The 19822-nt window shown below is 52.1% G+C and overlaps 1 protein-coding gene across 1 annotated transcript in view; it reads right to left on the reverse strand.

Annotated features, from left to right (window-relative positions):
- The window catches only part of KIDINS220 (kinase D interacting substrate 220), a 69310-nt gene that overhangs the window by 23486 nt on the left and 26002 nt on the right, over positions 1–19822 (reverse strand). The window contains exons 16-22 of the mRNA XM_090280881.1: positions 19469–19620; positions 18941–19230; positions 17666–17806; positions 16733–16976; positions 16485–16573; positions 15114–15258; positions 13794–13956 (exon numbers count right to left, since the gene is read on the reverse strand). Coding sequence (XP_090137007.1) covers positions 13794–13956; positions 15114–15258; positions 16485–16573; positions 16733–16976; positions 17666–17806; positions 18941–19230; positions 19469–19620 — 1224 coding nt within the window. The remainder of the gene's footprint in view (positions 1–13793; positions 13957–15113; positions 15259–16484; positions 16574–16732; positions 16977–17665; positions 17807–18940; positions 19231–19468; positions 19621–19822) is intronic.

The following is a 19822-nucleotide window of genomic DNA, read 5'->3' on the forward strand; positions in this document are numbered from 1 at the left end:
CGTGCCCGCTGAGGCCATAAGCAGAAGCGCCTCACGGAGAGCTAGAGACGGAAAACACGAAACGCAGCTTCCAAGACAAGGAGGTGGGTGGGGAAACCGGAAAGGACCCGGTGCCACCAGCCAGTGAGGCGACAACCAGCTTGCGGCGCCCCCATGTAGCGGGCGTCACACAACGAGGGATGGGCTCCCCGATACACCAGCCTGAAGCAACGTCCTAGCAAATCACGCAGAGGGAAGGAACACGGTCACTAAAGAGGGCACAGCTGTGTGTCCTCGTCACATAAAACCAGAGAGGGGACGCCGAGCTGGGATGACAGGCCGCGGGGAAGGGCCCCCGTGAGTCGGCTGCAGGGAGTGCGGAGGCAGGAAGGGCGGCTTCCACGGTGGTGCGGGGACAGCTCTGTGCGTGAGGACATGCGTGTCACACCGTGGAGCTGCACGACTGCAGTCAGTGTGCCTGATGCCGCCTACGTCTCGTGAAGCGACTGAGAGACCCCTCTGTGCTCGCAGGGACCTTCCCAGTACTCAGCTTCCGGTCAGCGGGGAGCGGGGACTGCTAGAGGTCCTGGGGACAGTTTCCGAGGGGCAGTGACAGCAAGTGAGCTGGGCTCTCACCCTAATATCAGAGGTCCAGTCCCTCCTTGGGGCTGGTCGCTCACTGCTCAGGCCCCACGTCTGGCTGGCAGCCAAAGAGTCCAAGCCATCGGGGAAAACCCAGGGAACAGAATTACAAACGAGCAAAGACAGGGGCCCAGCGGGACACGAGGAGACCAGCTCGGCCTGACTAACCCTCGGGAAGGCCCGTCCACGGCCTCAGGCACGCGTGCACAAGGCAGGAAGGCCTCTGAGACGGGACGGCCTCTTACTGAAACGGCGCAGAAACCGAGTAGTAAATGCCTTCATAACGCGACGGGACGCTGGGACTGTGGTCGCACAGGGTCCCTTGTAGAAGCGGCAGAACTCGGAGCGTGAACAGTCACGGTACTGCATCTACTGCAGGGCTGCCCGTAAAGCACTGAGAGGAGGAGCCAGAAGGACTCGGGTGAACGCACGCACAGCGGCCAAGTCCCACGAAGCAGACGGACGGAGGGTCAGCGCCAGCCCCGCTCGAGCCTGCGTGGGAACAGCGCCGCCCAGCACAGCCCTGCCGCCCTCCGGACGGGGGCCTCTCTGCCCTCCTGGGCTCCGGGCACTAAACGCTTCTGCTGAGAGACAGCGTGTAAGTGGTCGTCTTTCGGCGGCGGGCCACCAAAATCACGCGTGCCTTTATTTTCTTCCTTTCAGATATTTTGCAAAGGTTAGTATTTAAAGGATTTAAGTAACTCCACTTTCCAATTAAGAGTGAATTTAAATTCCCAGGATTATGAGCCCCATGAATTCAAGTTGCCAGCAGTGACATGGCCCACGGAAAGCACCGTAAACCTCAGGCACGAGTGGGCTCTCAGCCCGTTTAGAAGCAACCCAGAGGCTCTTGTTCATGCCAACATCAGTGTAAACTAAAAGCATTTTGATTACAGATGACAGTGGTTTACAGAAAGGCCATATTGATGACTTGGCCGAAATTACATAAGCCATTCATATTACTTCCATTCAAAAGGAGGTTTTAAATTACGTCGGAAAAAATTCTGTTTAAAATAAAAGTTCAAGCAGGTTCTAAGAGCAAAATTTATGGAGCTGGCACTATTTATTAGGCTGTACCTAAAAGTAGCTGCCTAAGATGTCATTATTTAATCATAAGAGGTTAAAAATTAAGATAAATTTTCCTTAAAACTTTAAACAGGGAAAGCTCCTAACTGCCTTGGAACAAGCCTGACGTCTGAAGGCGGACTTTCAGACGCTTCCCACCAGCGCAGGCCGTGTATACGGACTCCACACACAGAGCCCTTGGACCGGACAGAACACAGCCACTGGGCGCTGCCGCCGCCGAGGGTTGGGAGCAAAAGCTAAGACGGCCTCCTGGTTAAGGCCCCAGCCCTCCATCCTAGCCCAGGCCCCGCGGCACCCACCCCTTGTAGCTCAGCTCCACCCCCTCGGGAGGCCCCGCCCCGCCCCAGTGGCTCCACCCCCTCAAGAGGCCCCGCCCCCCGCCCCTCGTGGCTCTCGCTCCTCTATTACAAGCGCTCCTAGGACAGGCGCCTTGTCGCATACCACGTACCGCGACTGGAACGCTGTATTCATTAGTGGAATTATTTCATTAATGCCTGCCCCCCCGCCCCCAAACTGTAAATTCCACTAATTCCACTGAAGTTGGGAAGCTCGGTTCTGTTCATCATTGTAGCTCCAGTGCCTGGCGCAGACCCCACTGCCTTATTACTTTTGCCGAATAAATACTTGTAAATTACATAAGAAAATGTATCGCTCCCAATGAACCCTATCCTTTTAAAGTGATTTTCACTTCCATTATCCCTTCTGATATTGAAAAACAAAAACGCTGCACTTGGGAAGGCATAGGATGACCCGTGTGGAGTTAATTTTGCACGTGATGTGAAATGGGGCCCAACCTCAGTCCTCTGCTTGTGACAGCCTAGTCGTCCCAGCACCACGGGTGGAAGAGGCTCCTCTTTCCCCCGCCGAAGCTCACCTGGCCAGCAGCAGGTGGGTGCACTCTGGGCTCAGTCTGTCCTGTCGGTCAGCCCCCTGGCCCCAGGGCCACGCTGCCTCGACTACTGTTGCTCCGTAGTGAGTCCCGAGGTTGAGAGCGCTCCCGCTCATTCTCTTCGGAGCTCGTTCAGCTGTGTGGGTTCCCCTCAGGTTTCTCTGACTTTAAAGATCAGGTCTCTGTTTCTGCCCAGACAGTCTCCTGGACGCTGGGCGGGACGGTTCTGAGCCCGCAGGTCGCTGTGGGTGAGACCGACACTGCCTACTTGGCCCTCCTTCCCTGAGCACCGGAGCTCTCCCCGCGCCTCCAGGCCTTTACCTTTACCCACTTCTGTCGTTGGCAGTGTACAAACATTTAACCTTGTTGGTTAAACTTTTCTTGTGGATTTTCAGGGTTTTCTATATGCAGGACTATTCGCTATTCGCTGTTAGAGGTAGTTTTAGTTTGTCCTTCCCAACGGGGATCCTTTCACCTGTCTCCTGGCTCCCTGCGCTGGCCAGAACTCCCAGCATAGTACTGAAAAGCTGTGGCGAAAGCGGGCGTCTGAGCCAACTCAGGCCGCCCCCGCGGCGGCTTCACAGGCACTCACTGTGCACGCGGCTTGGCGTCTGGGTGCCCAAAGCCGGGTGCCAGCCGGGTGGGCCCTGGTGAGCGCCCTCTCCCTCGTCTGCAGTTCACTCACAGCCCTTCTTCCCAGGATTAGAGCCCATGGGGGGCTCTGCCCTCTGACCTCATCTAAACCCACTCACCTCCAAACACCATCATAAGGGGGTTCAGTATATGAACCGGGGAGGGGGCACATTCAGGGAAGACGCGGCATCCTCGTCTGATCCCCGCCTTCAGGCGGAATGACGGCAGCTGCGCGTTGTTTGCAGACGCCCTGACCCCTGAGCGCGGTCGCTCCTAGTCCCCGAGCTCCGGAGCGCCGGCGTCAGGGCGGCGGCCGCGTTCTGCCGGACGCCTTCCCTGCGCTCGCCGAGCCTCCCCCGCAGCCCTTCTGTCTCTGCAGGAGTGACGGCAACGCCCGCCCTCTCTGACTGCAGTCAGTTGTGGCCTCCTCTCCCTTTTCTTAGCAAAGGTTTGGTCAGGTTTGCTGATCTTTGCAAAGAGACAACTGGGTTTCACTGGGTCTCACTATTGTTACTACTGTCTCCATGTTGATTATCTCTGCTCTAATCTCCATTCCCTTCCTTCTGCTGGCGCTGACACTTGAAACTTGTTCCTGGTCTAGCTCCTCACAGGTGGAAGGTTAGGCTACTGGCTGAGATGTCTTTTCCTTGTTACTGTGGGCACCCCGTCACCCGAGGTTCTGTAAACGCAGCGTGGTGACGACCCCCAAGTCACCTTTCCTGCTCCGCTGGGAAGGACGTAAGCCTGGGAGGTCGGAAAGACAGACGCTGTCGCCGCTGTAGCTGCAGGTACAGGCGTCCGTCCTCGGTAAGAACTGGCACCCCTGGCAGAGGCTGTGCTGCGTGCACAGCAGGCTCAGCGGGGCGGAGGGCCTGGCAGAGGAGAGAACAAAGGGGCTTCTTTCTGCCTGGGGGGTCAGGGCCGGTTCTCAAGGTGCCATGTGCACAGTGTAAGGTGTCCCCACTAACACCTACTTTCAAAGCCGACAAGAGTCAGGTTGCATTTTACAGGCGTCCTATTCAGGGAAGACACTGGGGAACCACAAAGCACGTGTGCACGCTGAGAACGTAATCATGCCAAACCTGCAGGTTTATCTGTTGCTGATTCAAGTATTTAACGTGTTTGACTTACGTGTTTACAGGTTGTCTAATGAGGGTTAAATAACGCAAACCATGAAACTACCTAAGTTGCCACAGAAATCACCTGGCAGAGCTAACCTGTTACAAAATACGGGGACAGGGACGTAAAGTACAGCGTAGGGACTTCAGTCAGTAACGTAATAATAACTATGTCTGATGCGGTGGGTACCAGACTTATTTGTAAATTACATAAATGTCTCATAACCACTATGCTGTACGCCTGAGACTAATACAATAATATTCAATGTCAACTGCAATTGAAAAATGAGAAATATACATATAATGAAGTAGAAAGTTACGACATTTTAAGACATTGAAGACCAACATACAATAAGCCTGTGTTACCAGGTCATTGGGTTTTTTTGTATCAGTTTTTTGCAGACTTAGAAATAAAGTTTCTCCTCCACATTCATGTGCAAATGTAAATCCCTTTACTGTTTTTCTTTTAATCCAGACCAACACTTTTCTGCTCACAGGCTACGTAAGCAAGCACACCACCCTGCCCTGCGTGCTGATTGCAGGCTGTAATAATGTTAGAAACCGCGTGATAATTAGTGACCCAGGGGCTGACCCTGGCAGAGAGGCAGACCCAACCCTTCAACTAATTAGAAGAAACGGGTGCATCTCTAAGATTATCCTGGTGATTCACCTGTGATGCAAAATCGCCTACTAATCTTCCGGGTTTCTGTATCAGACTAACTGCAAACTCCCGACCACGCAGACAAGCTTAAGCACTGGGAACACCTGCAGCTAGTCAGGATTTAGAACTTCCTTGGTATCATATCACCAAACGGAAGCAGGGAAACAAAGACATGCCTTCTAAACCCTTACAGGACTGCAAACCATACGCACGCTTTAATGTAAATACTTCAGCACAGCTCATTTTTCTCACTAACCGCACTTATTAGGAAATGTTATAATTTAAATCAGTTAATTTATATTCATTGCTTTAGGGAGAAGCCCAAACGACAGTGACCTACCAGCTAGCACGCCAGGGCCCGACGGCAGCAGTTCAGAGGACAGGCCGTCCCCTCCAGCTACAGGAACAGAGGAGACTCAGCCAAGAGGTCAGGAGGGGCAATAGAGCTCACAGCTGACTCACTATGAAAACACAGCCACCATAAAAGAACAAAGCCCGCGGTCTCACACCAAGAGTCCATACTACGGCCTGCTATTAGAAATTCCCCAGGGAAAGCCAATGACACCCCTTTCCCAGCCGTCTGAGACGCACTAACAGTACCCGGTGCTGCCGCGCGATCACGGACGTTCATGTTAGCGCTGCCTGTAACACCCCTTTAGGAGCGTTGATTGCCCACACAGAGAGCCAACGCTGCGCACGAACACCCGGCCTCCCAGGCACACAGGCGGAGGCCCCGCGCCCCCGCCCCGCCCACGAGCGCGACCCGGCTGGAAGCAAAACCTCTCGCCCACGCGCCGCAGACCGAACGCCCGGTGGGTGCAGAGCCCACGTTCTTCAACGATTAGGATTTAACATTCTCAAACGCAAATACTAACTTCTGAGATCAATTTTACAAACTCCTCTTTTTTCATATTCACCCTTTCCCCAAAACTTAAAAGACTTTTAGGAGGAAAAGGTGCTATTAAACTAAAAACTAAGCCATGGGACCAGATAATTAATTATTCATTTGCCTACAATCATGATTCTCAGTGCTTATAAATGTCCTGTGAAGCGATTAAAAAAACAGAAATGGAAACTGAACTTGAGAGTTTAAAATATTCGCTAAACTGGGTGTTTTCTTTGTTCTTCTACGGAAAAGGGAACGCGAAATGCAGTAGGTGACCGAGCGGGGACGTTCCTGGGGAAACGCTGCCCCCGCGTGGGCTTCTCGGGCATTCCGACAGCGGCCGTCCGCGGCGCGGCTGCACACAATACTCTTACTGTAGTATGAGATAAACCATAAACCTGCAAAGGTAATTATTTTTTACATATTAAAATATATATATTAGAGAAACTGATTTTGCCATTTCTGTTTCCAAATAGCCTTATAATATACTTGAGTCTTTTATGCTGAAGTTAGAAACACAGAACTCTGGAACATTTAAAATTCTTTCTTTGTTCTACATTAGCATAAAACACCAAAAATGGCATCATTCCAAGTTTAAATGAGAATATACTTTAAAAACCAATTTTATCCTACGAAAAGCTCCTGAAAGCCACCCAGGACAAAGCCACGGCCGCTTCGCCCCAGGAGAACGGCATAAGGGCTCAAACTAACGAAGGCACCGCTGGTTCAGTGCCAACGGTCACAACTGAGCGTCAGCTTTCCACACGAAACCTGCTGCGGTTCCTAGAAACAATCAGAACTCAACAAAGCATCCATTTGGGGTTTTTCACATGTTGGGAAGAGGTTTGCACTTTAGAAACAAGATAAATTCAATCTTCTGGAAACATTTCTATTTGCTCTTACATTCCCACTGATACATCATGATTCCAAAATTTCATTTGAAAATGAATAAAAATATCTGGAAATAAAGATAAGAGTAGTTTAGGTCTGCATTTGTAAAAGGTGTGTGTCTAGAGACGGTCCCCTGGGAGAAGCTCTGCCCGCCGCGCTGTGTGGTCTGGGCTGCCTCCCGTTCTTTGCCGCCGGGAACTATGGGATCACCTAGGTCGAGTGGAACCCAGTGAGGGCTCAAGTCATATTAGCCAGGACCCTTCTCAGCATGTGCCCGGCACATAATAAACTCTATAGACACCTGTTCAATGAACACAATCAAAATGCTTAACGTAACAAAAATGGAGTCCAGAGAAGTCACACAGCCTTTTAAACAATCCTGACATCCACCTATGAGCATAAACTGAAGGGGGGGGGGGGGCACCTGCCTACGTGTGCCCATAGGGAGCAACTCCAAACAACGGCACTCAGAAAAGGTGACACAGCAGGAAAGCTTAGGAAACTGCAGATTCCAGGGGACGCCCATGGAAACGCTGGTTTCAGCAGCACCTGACATGAGGCAGACACTTCTGGGTGTCCCTGAAACACGTCATCTCTGTTTGAGCCTGCGTCCTGAAGACGTGCTATGTGCCTGGCCCTGGGGGGTACTGGTATCACAACAAGGGACAGTTTACCCACATTCAGAGCCCAAGGACAAGTACCTGCATGAACAGAATTCTTTTCAAAGTAGAATGTGGCTTCTCCTTTACCACCTCCCCCAACCCATGCCTTTCTCTGCCCATCACGCCGCTTTCTCCTTCCCGAGACACCCACTACGGAGGACGCTGCCAAGAATGCCTAGAAGCAAGGGGCTCAGCAAGGCAAGGAAGTGCCAGTCCAGGAAGCGAACAGTCTGGTGCAGGAAACGAGTAGTAAAGGAACATCAACGCAAACACCTGTAACGGTGACCGTGGGGGCGCCAGAAAGGCACGCGCCGGTGTGGGAACGACGCCTCTAACAAGGGCCCGGAGAGGAGGGGACGCCTGGTTACAAAAGGCTTCCCGAGGCGGGGGCAGGTGAGACGAGACCAGAGGATCGGAGCGGGTGGGGGCCAGAGTCGAGCACGTGGGGAGGTGAAAACCGAGGGAGCAGGCGGGAGGCGGGTCGGAGCCACGCGGAGACCGTGTGGGGCCCCCATAACCCTGAGTCCTGCACGCGGAGTCCGGCCAACTGTTCCTCCTTGTGCTCCGAGCGCCGGCTGGAACGCAAAGGCCGCCCTTCCCATCTGGCTCTACTCAAGGGTCCGATGCACGGCTCCCTGGGCAAGCCTGAGGGAAGCCAAGGCAGTTTAAAAAGGGATCCAAAAAGCAGGCGTATAAAGCCGTCACCGTATGAGAAAATAAAGAATGAACGGATCTTAAGAAACAAGACACGTGACACAGGAGAGGCGCACCGCGAAACCAGCCCGGGTCCTTGCGGACGCGGGAGGGGCTCCACGGCGGGCCGCAGGGCCGGCCTCCGTCAGCCGCCCGCCCTCACGGCGCCCCCGCGCGCCCTCCTCCGTCACCCACGCCACCGGCCGACGCCCTGCGCAGCTCTCAGGCCCCGGAACTGTCCCCCCCGAGGCGTCCCATTCCCGCCCCAGCACGGGAGTCCCTCCATGGCCCCCTCAGGGCGGCAGCGTGCGCTAACGGGACGGCTACGTGACACGGCCACGGGACCCACGGGACGGAGCGCGCGTGCGAGTTTCCCCAGGCCCAGCAGGGGGTCTCCCCCGTTACTCAAGGTCAAAGCCCAAAGCTTGACAACGGCCCTCCAAGAGCCGTCCGCGCTCTAAGCCCCTGACCCCCCACCTCCCCTCCGAGCCCCGCGCGCCCCTCACTGCGTCCCCTCCGGGCCCCCAGAGCCCTGTGGGCAGACCGCCCCCACCGCGCAGGCACCCTCCGGCGTAGGACCTTTGTCTACACGTCCCCTCAGCCCCCCCCCGCCCCCCCCGCCTCTCCTGTGGGGCGGAGTCCGCACCCCGTCCCCCTGACCCGGCCCCTCTGCACGCTCCCGCAGCCCCCGTCCCCTCTGACACGCTGCCAGGTCCGTGCGCTGGGCAGCAGGCCCCCCGCGGGGCAGGGCCTGCACCTGTGGCCCGCGCGTAGCCGGCTCAGCAGCGTCCCGGCAAACGCACGCCCGCCGAGCCCCCGCCCAGGAACGCCCCCCACATCTGGGGGCGGCCGCCGGCCTGGCAGCGACGGCAGAACAGGGAAGTGGCCACGTACGGAGACGCGCGTCTAGTTTCACACGGTCCACTGTTTCCTCCAAAACAAAAGCACGTGATTTGTAGCTACATCGAAGTGAACTAAAAAATTCTGCCCTTCACCTTTACTTATCTTTAGGAACCTAGACTTTCCAATTACTTTCCACAAATACAATAAATAAAAATAAACAATGCACAACCAGAAATGCATGTTTTTAATTGTCAACATTAATCTAATTATAGGCATCTTTGTTCTTGATTTGAAGGCTCAATCTTCACATTAAACCTGACAAATATATGACTGTTATTTATGTCCATCCAAATAAAACGTGATCTCTATTTTAGATTTTTTTCCCACAAACCTGCTTACTTTTCCCCCATATGGAGAATTAGCTCATGATTTGCAAAGATCATGCCATCATTATAGGGACAAAGCTATTGGAAAGACACTGAACCCCTGAATAAAGTATTTACGTTACATATGCATCAGGGCAAGTGTGTTTTCGGGATAAAGACAAGACCAGTGAATACACACAAGACAGTAACTTAACAGAAGTGTGGACTGACGACAAGAACCCCTACGGAGAAGCCACATCACATCAAGAAGACAGAACTGCATTAAGATTCTAAACTAAAGATAAAAAACAAAATAGCATGCATGAAACAGTGCTTGGAGTAAATATTTAGAGTACCTCAAAACCTAAACTAAGAGAAAAATCATCCGCACAAAGGACATACTTTGGACTACAAAGGAGAAAACCTCATCACAGATCTAAACTAACTGGTACCCTATTTTCCATGTTATTCAAATTCACAATGTAAGTCCACATGCAAAGGAACTAACTCGTGCATGATCCGGGCCACATTACGGGGTTTGGGCGCCCCTGTACCATCACCCAGAACATGAAGGGACAGGAAGGTGGGTGGGGAGCACCGGGAGGCCTGTGGTCCCCCACAGGTGACCAAACAAAGCTGTGAAACCTCCGGCCGAAGGAGGAAGAAACAGCACGAGGTGAAGTCTCGCTGTAAGAATGCTTTAAGTGCAGGGGCACCACCTCTTGGACACTGTAAAGACGCCGAGTTCAGTCCAATGCTATCAACTAGGGACCTGCGGCGCCTGCCGAGCAGACAGCTGTCCCAGCGGCATGAGAGGCATCTGCCGCGCTCAGGCTCTCAACACGTACTCACTCCTTGCAAAACCAAAACGGAGAGCCAAAAGGGAGGCTGGCACTATCCTCATCCCAAAGCGATTCTGACCACATCATCCCAAGTAAGACTTCCTGAGCAGTGTCAAAACAAAAATTCTAAGCATTATCTTCCAGAAAACTCTTAAAATTGATCTTTTCAAAACTTGTATCGTTGCTTAAAATGCTTACTGAAAAATACGAGAAATAAAGCCACACAACTAAAATGTTTCCATGGTTGTCCAAAACGCTATAATAAAAAGTAGACAGAAAATCTTTACGATTTTTTACTCCTTTTCTTCTTACTAAATGTATGTTAACAAAAAAAAACCCCTCAAATGATCCAGACAAAAGCTTTTAACTCAACACATAATTGCAAGAAAATTACAATAATTGTACCAATTAAAATAATCTTGAGTGAACAGTATGTCATCTTAATGTTCCGATGGTTTATAGAGGGATCTACTAAATTAGCTGAAATTGCTTTCCAGTGTTAGTATCAAATGTCATTTGTTAAAAGTTGAACAATTCAGAAAAATAATTTAACAAAGCAATTCTACCAAACACCAAGAACCAACACTCTCTTTTCCAGCTGAATAAAGCAGGCAGCTGTGTCATCAAATTGCTATAAAAATAAATGAGGCTTTTTATGGATTAAAAGATTTTACTACTAGTGTTAAAAATGCTATTTTCTGATTGTGTTTACCAAATCACATTTCTTTAATAAAATAAATGAATATCAATTACACACTGCTGCTTTTGTCTGCTGTAAATAGAACTTTTTATTATTCAAATGACGAATAATAGCATTAAGGCACTCAACTACAGTTAACTAGAACCAGTCATCAATAGTACTTTTAACACATTCCAATACACGATTTTTCAATGTTGATCAAATTGGTTTTCACTCAAATCATCTTAAATGTAATTGTTTTGAGTCAATTTCTTCACGAATGCTCAAGGATTCTTACTACATTGGCTTTTTCTCTTCCTTAGAGCATCAACAGAACATTCTTTGTAAGCACTTGTAGGCATAGACGACATATTCATTTATCAAAAAAGAAAAAAAAAAGGCATCTCAAACTCACCCTGAATCCAGCCCATTCCCAGCTGGCAAGCACCCCCGCCCCCGCCCCGGGCTGACGTCAGTGGTGGGTTAATTAAGTGGCAAAGTCATCACCTCGTTATACCTCCCATATACAATAATCTGTAGTTACTTGAACTAAACACTCCCCTTACAAAAATTCACTCTAAGCTTTTTTATTTTTAAATCTTTTACTAAAATTTATTGGCCTCTTTAAAAAGAGGCAAGATTTCAGGAAGACGTTTTATATTCAAACAATAACTTCTAAAATGAGACCAAATCAGTCCTCATCCTCTTTTTGTCTGTCTTCCTGCCATCATCCCAGAAACAAACTTAACAGAGCCCTGGCCAGTGTGGCTCAGGGGCATGGGCGTCGTGCCAGTGCCGGTGGGATTCCCGATTCCTGGTCAGGCGTGTGCCTGGGCTGTGGGCTCAGTCCCTGGTCGGGACCCCTGTGAGAGGCAGCCGATCAGCGTGCCTCTCCCACTCCCACACCGATGTCGCTCTCCCTGCCCGGCCCCCTCAGACTGTCCGAGTGCCCGAGTTTACATGTGCCGGGCTCGGGCGGAGAAAGCTCTGCTGCCTGTGGGCTGAGCGGCTCTGCCTGTCCCTTCAACTTCCCGGGCCACAGATCCCTGGTCAACACCACGGAACCACTCCCGGCCTCGCTGGGGCCTCGCTGCTGGTTCCCAGCACAACCAAGGGGCCCTGCAGAGCGCCTGGGACTGTGGAAGGTGGAGCGCGGAGTGGGGGTGCGTACTGGGAAGGAGCCGTGTCTCCTGCTAGGCAGCCGCTCCCGCCCCCTCGGTAAGGACCCTGTTACCCTGTGAGTGACCAGCCCTCCTTCCCACGGCTGCAAATTTCTTGAAACCAAGCACAGGACTCTAGGGACAATACCAGCTCAGGCGAAATGAAATCTAAGCAGCCAGCTCACTGTTCCTAAATGAAGGCTTGCCCTTTTCTCTGACATGTTTGTATTTACCCAAAAATAACAATTTCTCAGGATAAAATAACTAACCTGACCATGCTAATGAGAAATTTATGTAAAAGTAACCCTGTGAAAAATAGATCCCATCATATTGGTATGAGTTATGATTAAGTTAAAACTTAAAAAGTTATTTTAACTGTTAGATGATACCTGTGCTCATCTAGCCAACGCTCATAATTACATGGTACCTGTGTTGTGATGCAAACGCCTAGCTGTGAAATAAAGTAGCATTCTACCCCACACCAGTCACTCTCGTAAGACTTCTGAACCCCCAAAGGGCAGCTGCCGTGGAGCGCCACCTCCCTCGAGGCCCGTGGCAGCCACGCGTCACCCCCTGGGACGCGGCGCTCGGCTCAAACAACTGGTTTAATTGAGCATAAGTAACAGCAAAATCGCCACGTCAGACCTGCAGACGGACCCTACAGCCATCCGCTATAATTCCAGACCTGGTTACCTACATGAAAAATATTAACTAAACCACGCACATTTACATGTACAAAACAGTGGTTCCACCTTTACTGAACTCATAAAATTATTTGTATAAGTTCCTTTGTATTATATTTTTTCTAAGATATGGCTTATTTAGAGTAGCAACTGAAAACTGTAGCTATTAAGTGTTCTGGTAAGCAAAAAGCATTATAATTTTAGTTCTGAATTTGATAATAAATTGGTAACTTTTAAAACTTACATACTTGACATTTCACTAAGCCTTAACTGTACGTCTTTCAAAAAATGTATTCAATTCCTTTATCAGAAGTAGAAATTTTAAAGTCCTTCAAACGCTGAATATAAAAAGACAACGCGTTCCTCTGTTATTTACTGCGAAGGACATTCTCAAACCAGTGTTCACAATTCCCGCGACGCCTCAGCTAGAAAGCGGAGAACACACACTCATGATCTGGGAAGTGTGCCCTCCGCAATAGTCTGTGAAGACACTTAGAATAAAAAGTCAAGTGGAAACAAACAGTAATGCTTTACGCACTGCGTTTCTTATGTGTAAATTCATAAAGCCAACAGGACTGTTACACATTTTATCACATAGGTTACACTGAGAAAGGAAAACTGCATCCAAATAAAGCTATAAATTTTATTTCTTTTTAAATATTTTATTTATTTATTTTGAGAGAGAGGGGAGGAAGGGAGAAAGAGAGGGAGAGAAACACCAGCGTGTGAGAGACACAGCAATCGGCTGCCTCTCCTATGTCCCCCAACTGGGCCCTGGCCCACAACCCAGGCCTGTGTCCTGAGTGGGAATCGAACCCGCGACCTTTTGGTCGGAGGCTGGCGCTCAATCCACTGAGCTCCACCAGCTGGGGCAAAGCTATAAATTTTATATGCTGTGATATGTACTTGTGGTAATACAACTCCAAAAGTATAATGAATTAGTGAGAATCATTAGTTGAAGCTGGAAGTGTCCATTAAATACACAACATTTTGTATTCATTTTGCTTTAAATGCACTAACTTTCTTCTGAAACGTCTACTCAACTAAGATAATTAAGTTAAATGGAAACAGATCGAAGTACCTTTCATAGATGGCTTTTAACGTCATCTGATCGGGAACGCCTTCCGTCTCTTCCAGGTACAGTATGAGCCACGAGGTTCGGTACGGCCACTGCTCGGTCAGGTTGATCCAGCTGGCAAGTCTGTCCCAGTTGAAACTAATCTGATTGGCTCTCAGTAACCGCCCTGGGAGGAGCACAAGAACAGTTTAAAATTGAGAGATGTGCAATGCTGTGCTAAGCAAAACATTTAGCATTTCACAAATAATTTAACTTTAAATCTTTAAAGCCTGCCCGTTTCCTTTACACAGCAACTTCAAGCCAACTGTCTACGTAGCGTCTGCAATCCAGAAGCCCCGCTGCAGAGCTGCCGGGGCTCAAGTCCAAGCCTGCGCCTTCTAACGTAATCCCGGACGTGATGCCCTGCAGGAGCCGCGCTGACCATGGGCGTGCAGCACCGTGTGTCAGGCAGTCGTCACGGCTGAGTGTGCAGTCCCCCACATTTTCAATTTTAGGTGAGTTACGTGTTTATAAACAAGTTTTAATATTTTTACTTTTATTTACTTTTAGAGAGAGGAGAAAGGAGGGAGAAAGAGGGAGAGAAACATCCATGTGCGAGAGATGCATCTATCGGCTGCCTCTCAAACGCCTCCCGGGGGGACCTGGCCTGCAACCCAGGCACGTGCCCTGCCCAGGACTTGAACCAGCGACCCTTTGGATCGAGGCCGGCACTCAATCCTCTGAGCCCCACCAGCCGGGCCCGTGGGAGTAAAGCTTCCTGAGGACCCCACGGCAGCACTCACAGGGGCCAGCTCGCATGCAGGCAGCCGCAGGCCCCAGACTCGGGACCTGACGTCTCGGTTTGCTGCCTACTCACATTATCCTTGATCTTGTCCGGGTTCTGAACTGCAGATGTTACTGCTTTTTAATTTGTGAAGGCGGCCTTCCTTGATCGCCCTCAGTTCAGTTCACACCTACCTTAAATCTAGCCATTCTGGCTCACACAAGAGCCCTCCCTTCCCCTGCTGCTGACAAACACACGCCCCCATCACCTCTTCCCGCCCCCCCAGCCCTGCACGCCCTCGGCCTCTCTGCTTATTCGTGCAAACCACACAGTCACTGCCAGGCCCACTTTTTTTTTTAATCATCACTTTAAAATAGCAGTGCACAACTGCTGGTTCATTTTGGTCGTCAGAACTAACACTGGTTTTACTAAATACGCTGAATGCAAATACAACTGGAATTCAGCCACGGAGACGCCTGAGCATGGCTCTGTTTCTGAAACGGGGCTGCTGTGTTAACGTGACAGCTTATTCTCCACGAGAAGACAGAGGAATGACTCACCTGTCACAGAAACAATGTTAAGCAACCGTCTCATGGTCTGCGGGCTTATGTCACTGAACCAGTCCTCCGTCACCAGCAGCTTCGTGAGGTCGAAGGACATCTGCCGGGTGATGGTCCGCTGCATCTGCCGTCGCCGGTACGTGTCCTGAAACAGCCGGGGTCGGAGAGAGTGAGCCCACCCCACACACCTGAAACGCCAGCGTCCCGGGCAGTGTGCGTGTGTTTGTGACAACAACAAAGGCTGGAGCCTGCGGCCGAGGAAGAGTGTGCACGACCAGAGGGCCCCCCCGACTCCCCGAGGAGAAGGAGAAGCTGCCCGGGGCGGCACTGGGGTGCAGCTGCAGCTGGAGTGGGACTCGCAGCGGCACAGCGAGCGGGAGCCCAGGGCCTTGCAGATCGTAGGTGGGCAGCATCACAGAGAGTGTTCAATTCACACTCTTGTGGGAGCTCGGGGCTCACGGGCACCCTAAAATAAGAAGGCAGTAACTCCCTTGCTTAGTTTTAAGGGGCCAGCATTTTTATTTTTATTTTGAACGTGTGACGGCGACCTAACAGACACAGCCGCTCTGCCCTCACATCTGCGTTAAATGCACTAAACTAAGTAACTACATGAATCAAAGGCACCCGACAGGGCAGGGCGGGGAATCCCACCTAACGCAGGAGGGACGGGCACAGCAACGGTGTCTGCTCGTCGAAGGCCACGGACTGAGGGAACAGTGGGGGCGGCTGCAGCGGCCCCGGAGTGCAAGCTCCCAGGGCAGAGACTGAACACGGCCAGTCCGGCCCCGCTCTGGAGTCAGGGTCATCAACTGTCACTCACAGCCTTAATCTGGCCCCCATACTGGCATGGGGTGGGCACGAAACCAGAATGTCAAACTATCACTGAAGACACATCTTTAAATGTAAAACACCCAAATTTAGGGATAACAAACCAACCGAACAAACAAAAAACAGTGCCAACCGCAGAGCGGGACTGGGCAGAACTAGTTCCAGAAGCAAACCAAGAGGTCGGAAGGGCCCCGCATCGCCGTGCGGGCACAGTGGACAGCCAGTCGCCCCTCACACACACGGGGGAAGAGGGAGGCTGGGGGGGGTCTTCCTGCCACGACCAGCTGCCCCCCTCTCCCTGCTGCGGTGGCAATGGCCCCGGAGCGCAGGCAGGCTCTCCCCACTGGGTGGCATCTCTGAGGGGCGGCGAAAGCCCCCTGAGGGACCCTGATGCCATCGGGCTGGGGCTGGGAGAGGGCAGGGCCGCTGTACAATTTACAGCGGTCGCAGCTTTAGGGGCGTAAGACTGAAAGGTGACATCACCATTGCTTTCCTCGAGCAACAGCAACATGAACATGTGGCTCAGAACAAAGAGCGTCTCACCCGGCGGTTGAGGGCCGTCCTGCTCCCGAGCTTCGTCATCTCGCCCAGGCTGTTCTGGGACACCCTCCTGTCAGCGTCGTCCTGCGTCCCTTAAAGAACCGACCAGAGCGCCATGGGGACACCATTCTGCTGCACGCGACCGTCCCAGAGACGTGAACTGCCCGCCGCAGCTTTCAGCGGAAAGGCGAGGCACCATCGGGGAGCGCAGACCCACTGCCCCCCGGGAGCCGGCAGAGCGGGACCTCTACCTGCGGCGTCCGCGCACGGAATGTCCCCATTCGCGGCTGGCGTGACGAGGAACTTGCGGGCGTTGCTCAGCCCGCGACTGTTCAGGAAGACGGGCAGGTGCACGATGTTGCGCATGTAGTCGTGGCCGTTGATGTTCGAGTCCCGCAGCACGCTGTTGAGGTTCTGGTTGATGGCCTTGATGATGATGTGCGGGTCGCTCGCGAAGATGGCGATGAACGGGCCCTTGGAGAACAGGATCCGCACCTGCGGGGGGGGACAGGGGTGTTCGTGACATGGATCTTAAATGACCCGACGTAATAAAAGTCTCTTCAAAATCCGTGTTATCCTTTGATGACTACTTATTTTAAAAACTATTTTTTGCCAAAATATTATTCTATATGAAAACAAGTTTTACTGAAGTCTCAGCCTGGTTTTTCACCCCGACAGCTTTTCACCACTGGGCAGCGGTTAAACCTCCAAGGAAAACGGTGAGCCCTGCCCTATTTGACGACACGTATGGTCCACGTGGCAGGTAAGACGGCCACACATGAGAGGCACCTGTGAGCACACAGGCGGCAGTGGGCATACCGCCTCCGCCCGGGCACACACTGGCGCCAACACCTGCAGAGCCCGGGGCGCCCGCCCTAAGAAAGACCTCGGTGGGCTCTGCGCGCTCCCTGCTCTCCTCTCACCCCTGAACGCTAGCCGTTGGCAAAGGAGAGCTGGCCCCACGCAGTGCACTCCGAGCTTCTGGACGCAGGCTTTTCCTCACTCTGCCATTAAGTTCAAATTATTTAAGTCGGGGATGGAATACTTACTCTTGCTATGTTTCAGCAGGAAAGTGGTTGTCATTACCAAAAAAAAGTACTGTTCCGACTCCACGTGAGCTACTCATGAGTCACCCCTCCCAGCGACCACGTGCGACAGTCACGTTTCAGGGCAGGAGGACGTACCGTGTCCAGCATCTGGAGCACCTTGTCCTGCTCGCAGGCATCCAGCCCGTCAATGATGACCACCAGCCTCGTCTGGTTCTGCGTGAAGCTGTCGATGGTCTTCGCCATCCTGGCCATCAGCTCCACCTCACACTTCAGGACCTGCACGGGACAGGACAGACAGCCCTGGGACAGGCGCGCTTCCCAGAAAGCCTGACCGCCGTCCTCACTGCCGTCACGCTGCCCCAACACCGTAGTGAGGCTTCTTCACAGTTTCCAAAGGGGCTTCACATAAATCAGAGTATTTCACCCCTACAACGAGGTAGGCCCTGTTGTATCCATTTAAAACAAAATTAAACTGGATTGAGTGGCTACCTTCCAAGATCACATGCTCTGCACGTCTGAAGTCTGAGATCTGAGTGCAAATCGAACTGGTCAAAGTACAGTTGGCTCCCTGATGGGCCAGGAGCCGGAGCACAGGAAGGCACTGCAGGTACTGTGCTCCATCCCTCGGTTCTAACAGTGTGACCCTGTGTCCCGTTTCGGCGGTTCCATCTGCTTACTCTGCCAGGCTCCAGGGCTGTGACCTTCAACCTTTTCCATCTCAGGGCACACAAACTAACTACTAAAGTTCTGTGGCACACCAAAATATATATACTTTTGGCCTATCTGACCAAAAAAAAGTATAATTTTGATTGATTTACAAAAAAAATAATAATTACCTACCCTTTTTGCTCCAAAGTGACTTAAAAAAAAAAAAAATCACGTACCTATAATTGTATATTAGGGTTTCTGGTATAAGAATTAACCAGTCAGACGCAGCCATATTATGCAACGCGACCAACAGGATGCAACTCTATTATGGGGCCCACACATTTACGGTTCAAGACAGGCCACTGCCATCGGACGGCTGCTGCTGCACCGGCTGCTGTCGTTCTTTTATCTGAAGATCTGAGGGAAAAGAGGGCAGTGCCCCGACTACACAGGCAGGTGCTGCAGGTTTTAGAGGTGCTTGCGGTGCACCCCCTGGAAACGGCCACTCCGGAGGAACTACGGTATTAGGCAGGCACTGCCGCTAGGAAGTAATCGACCTGCTGCCTCCTTGGACAGCCTATAAAAGTCTGTTTTATCAAAGCGTGTCCTTGCTCTGACTTTCCCACTTCAGATGCGCATTTCCACGGGAGGAACCTGGACTGACCCCCAAGGCCGCGCCCCGCACGTGGGGAGCACAAGCCCGTGGGCGGCGGGGGTGCACGCCCAGCGCACGGCCGTTCTCGGGGACCGCGGGGCGCTTACTTTCATGAACCCTTCGCTCTTCAGCTTGTGCAGCCGGGAGGCGGCGCTGTGGAGGCGCTTCCTCTGCGAGTTCAGGAGCGAGTCCAGCACCTGCCACCAGGTCCGGCAGTTCAGCACGAAGGCCAACCCCACGACCGCCGCCGTCGCTATGAGGATGGCGTTCACCGTCAGGTGCTTCGGGTCGACTCTGAACACGGCCAGGAGGGTGACCCCAGCAATCCCGCAGCCGAAGATGAACAGGAAGATGACGAATGACGGGAGGCAGCAGGTCCTCTTCCACTTCTTTTTACCTGCAATGCAGCCAACAGTCTCCACGCGCAGTGGCCCACGGGGGCCTGGGAAACCCAAACCCCTGCAGCGCCGGCGTGGGAAAACCTGAGGCTCACTTCCTGTTTTCAGCGCTCGAGCCCCTGCACACACCAAGGAGGGGAGGGAGGGGGAGGGGGAGGAGGGGAGGGAGGGGGAGGGGGAGGAGGGGAGGGAGGGGGAGGGGGAGGAGGGGAGGGAGGGGGAGGGAGGCAGCCCTACCCTGCGTGTCTTCAGTCTTGAACACTCGAAAAAGCCTGGTTGCCAGAAAGCCGAACTCCCTCTCGCAGGCGTCGGAGAGGGTGGCGACCATCTCGGCCATGGACGTCTCCCCGCCGACACTGGACAGCCGGCTGTAATCTGTGAACAGGAACCTGCGGCGGGGAAGAGGAGCACGTCATTTACCCTGAGCTTCACGTCACATCCCGAACACTGTGTGTAAAGCCCTAAGGAGGGAGAGGAACTTGAAACCAGGTATCTTCCACTTCTAATACCTTACACGTTTTCCTTTGAAAAGACAATAAAGAGTCATGTGTAGCAGACTTATGTGAAGAGACGTGACTGAAGGCAGAGCGG

This window comes from Furipterus horrens, unplaced genomic scaffold, assembly GCF_987537825.1.
Source record: "Furipterus horrens unplaced genomic scaffold, mFurHor1.1.pri manual_scaffold_6, whole genome shotgun sequence".
Classification (NCBI taxonomy): Eukaryota; Metazoa; Chordata; class Mammalia; order Chiroptera; family Furipteridae; genus Furipterus; species Furipterus horrens.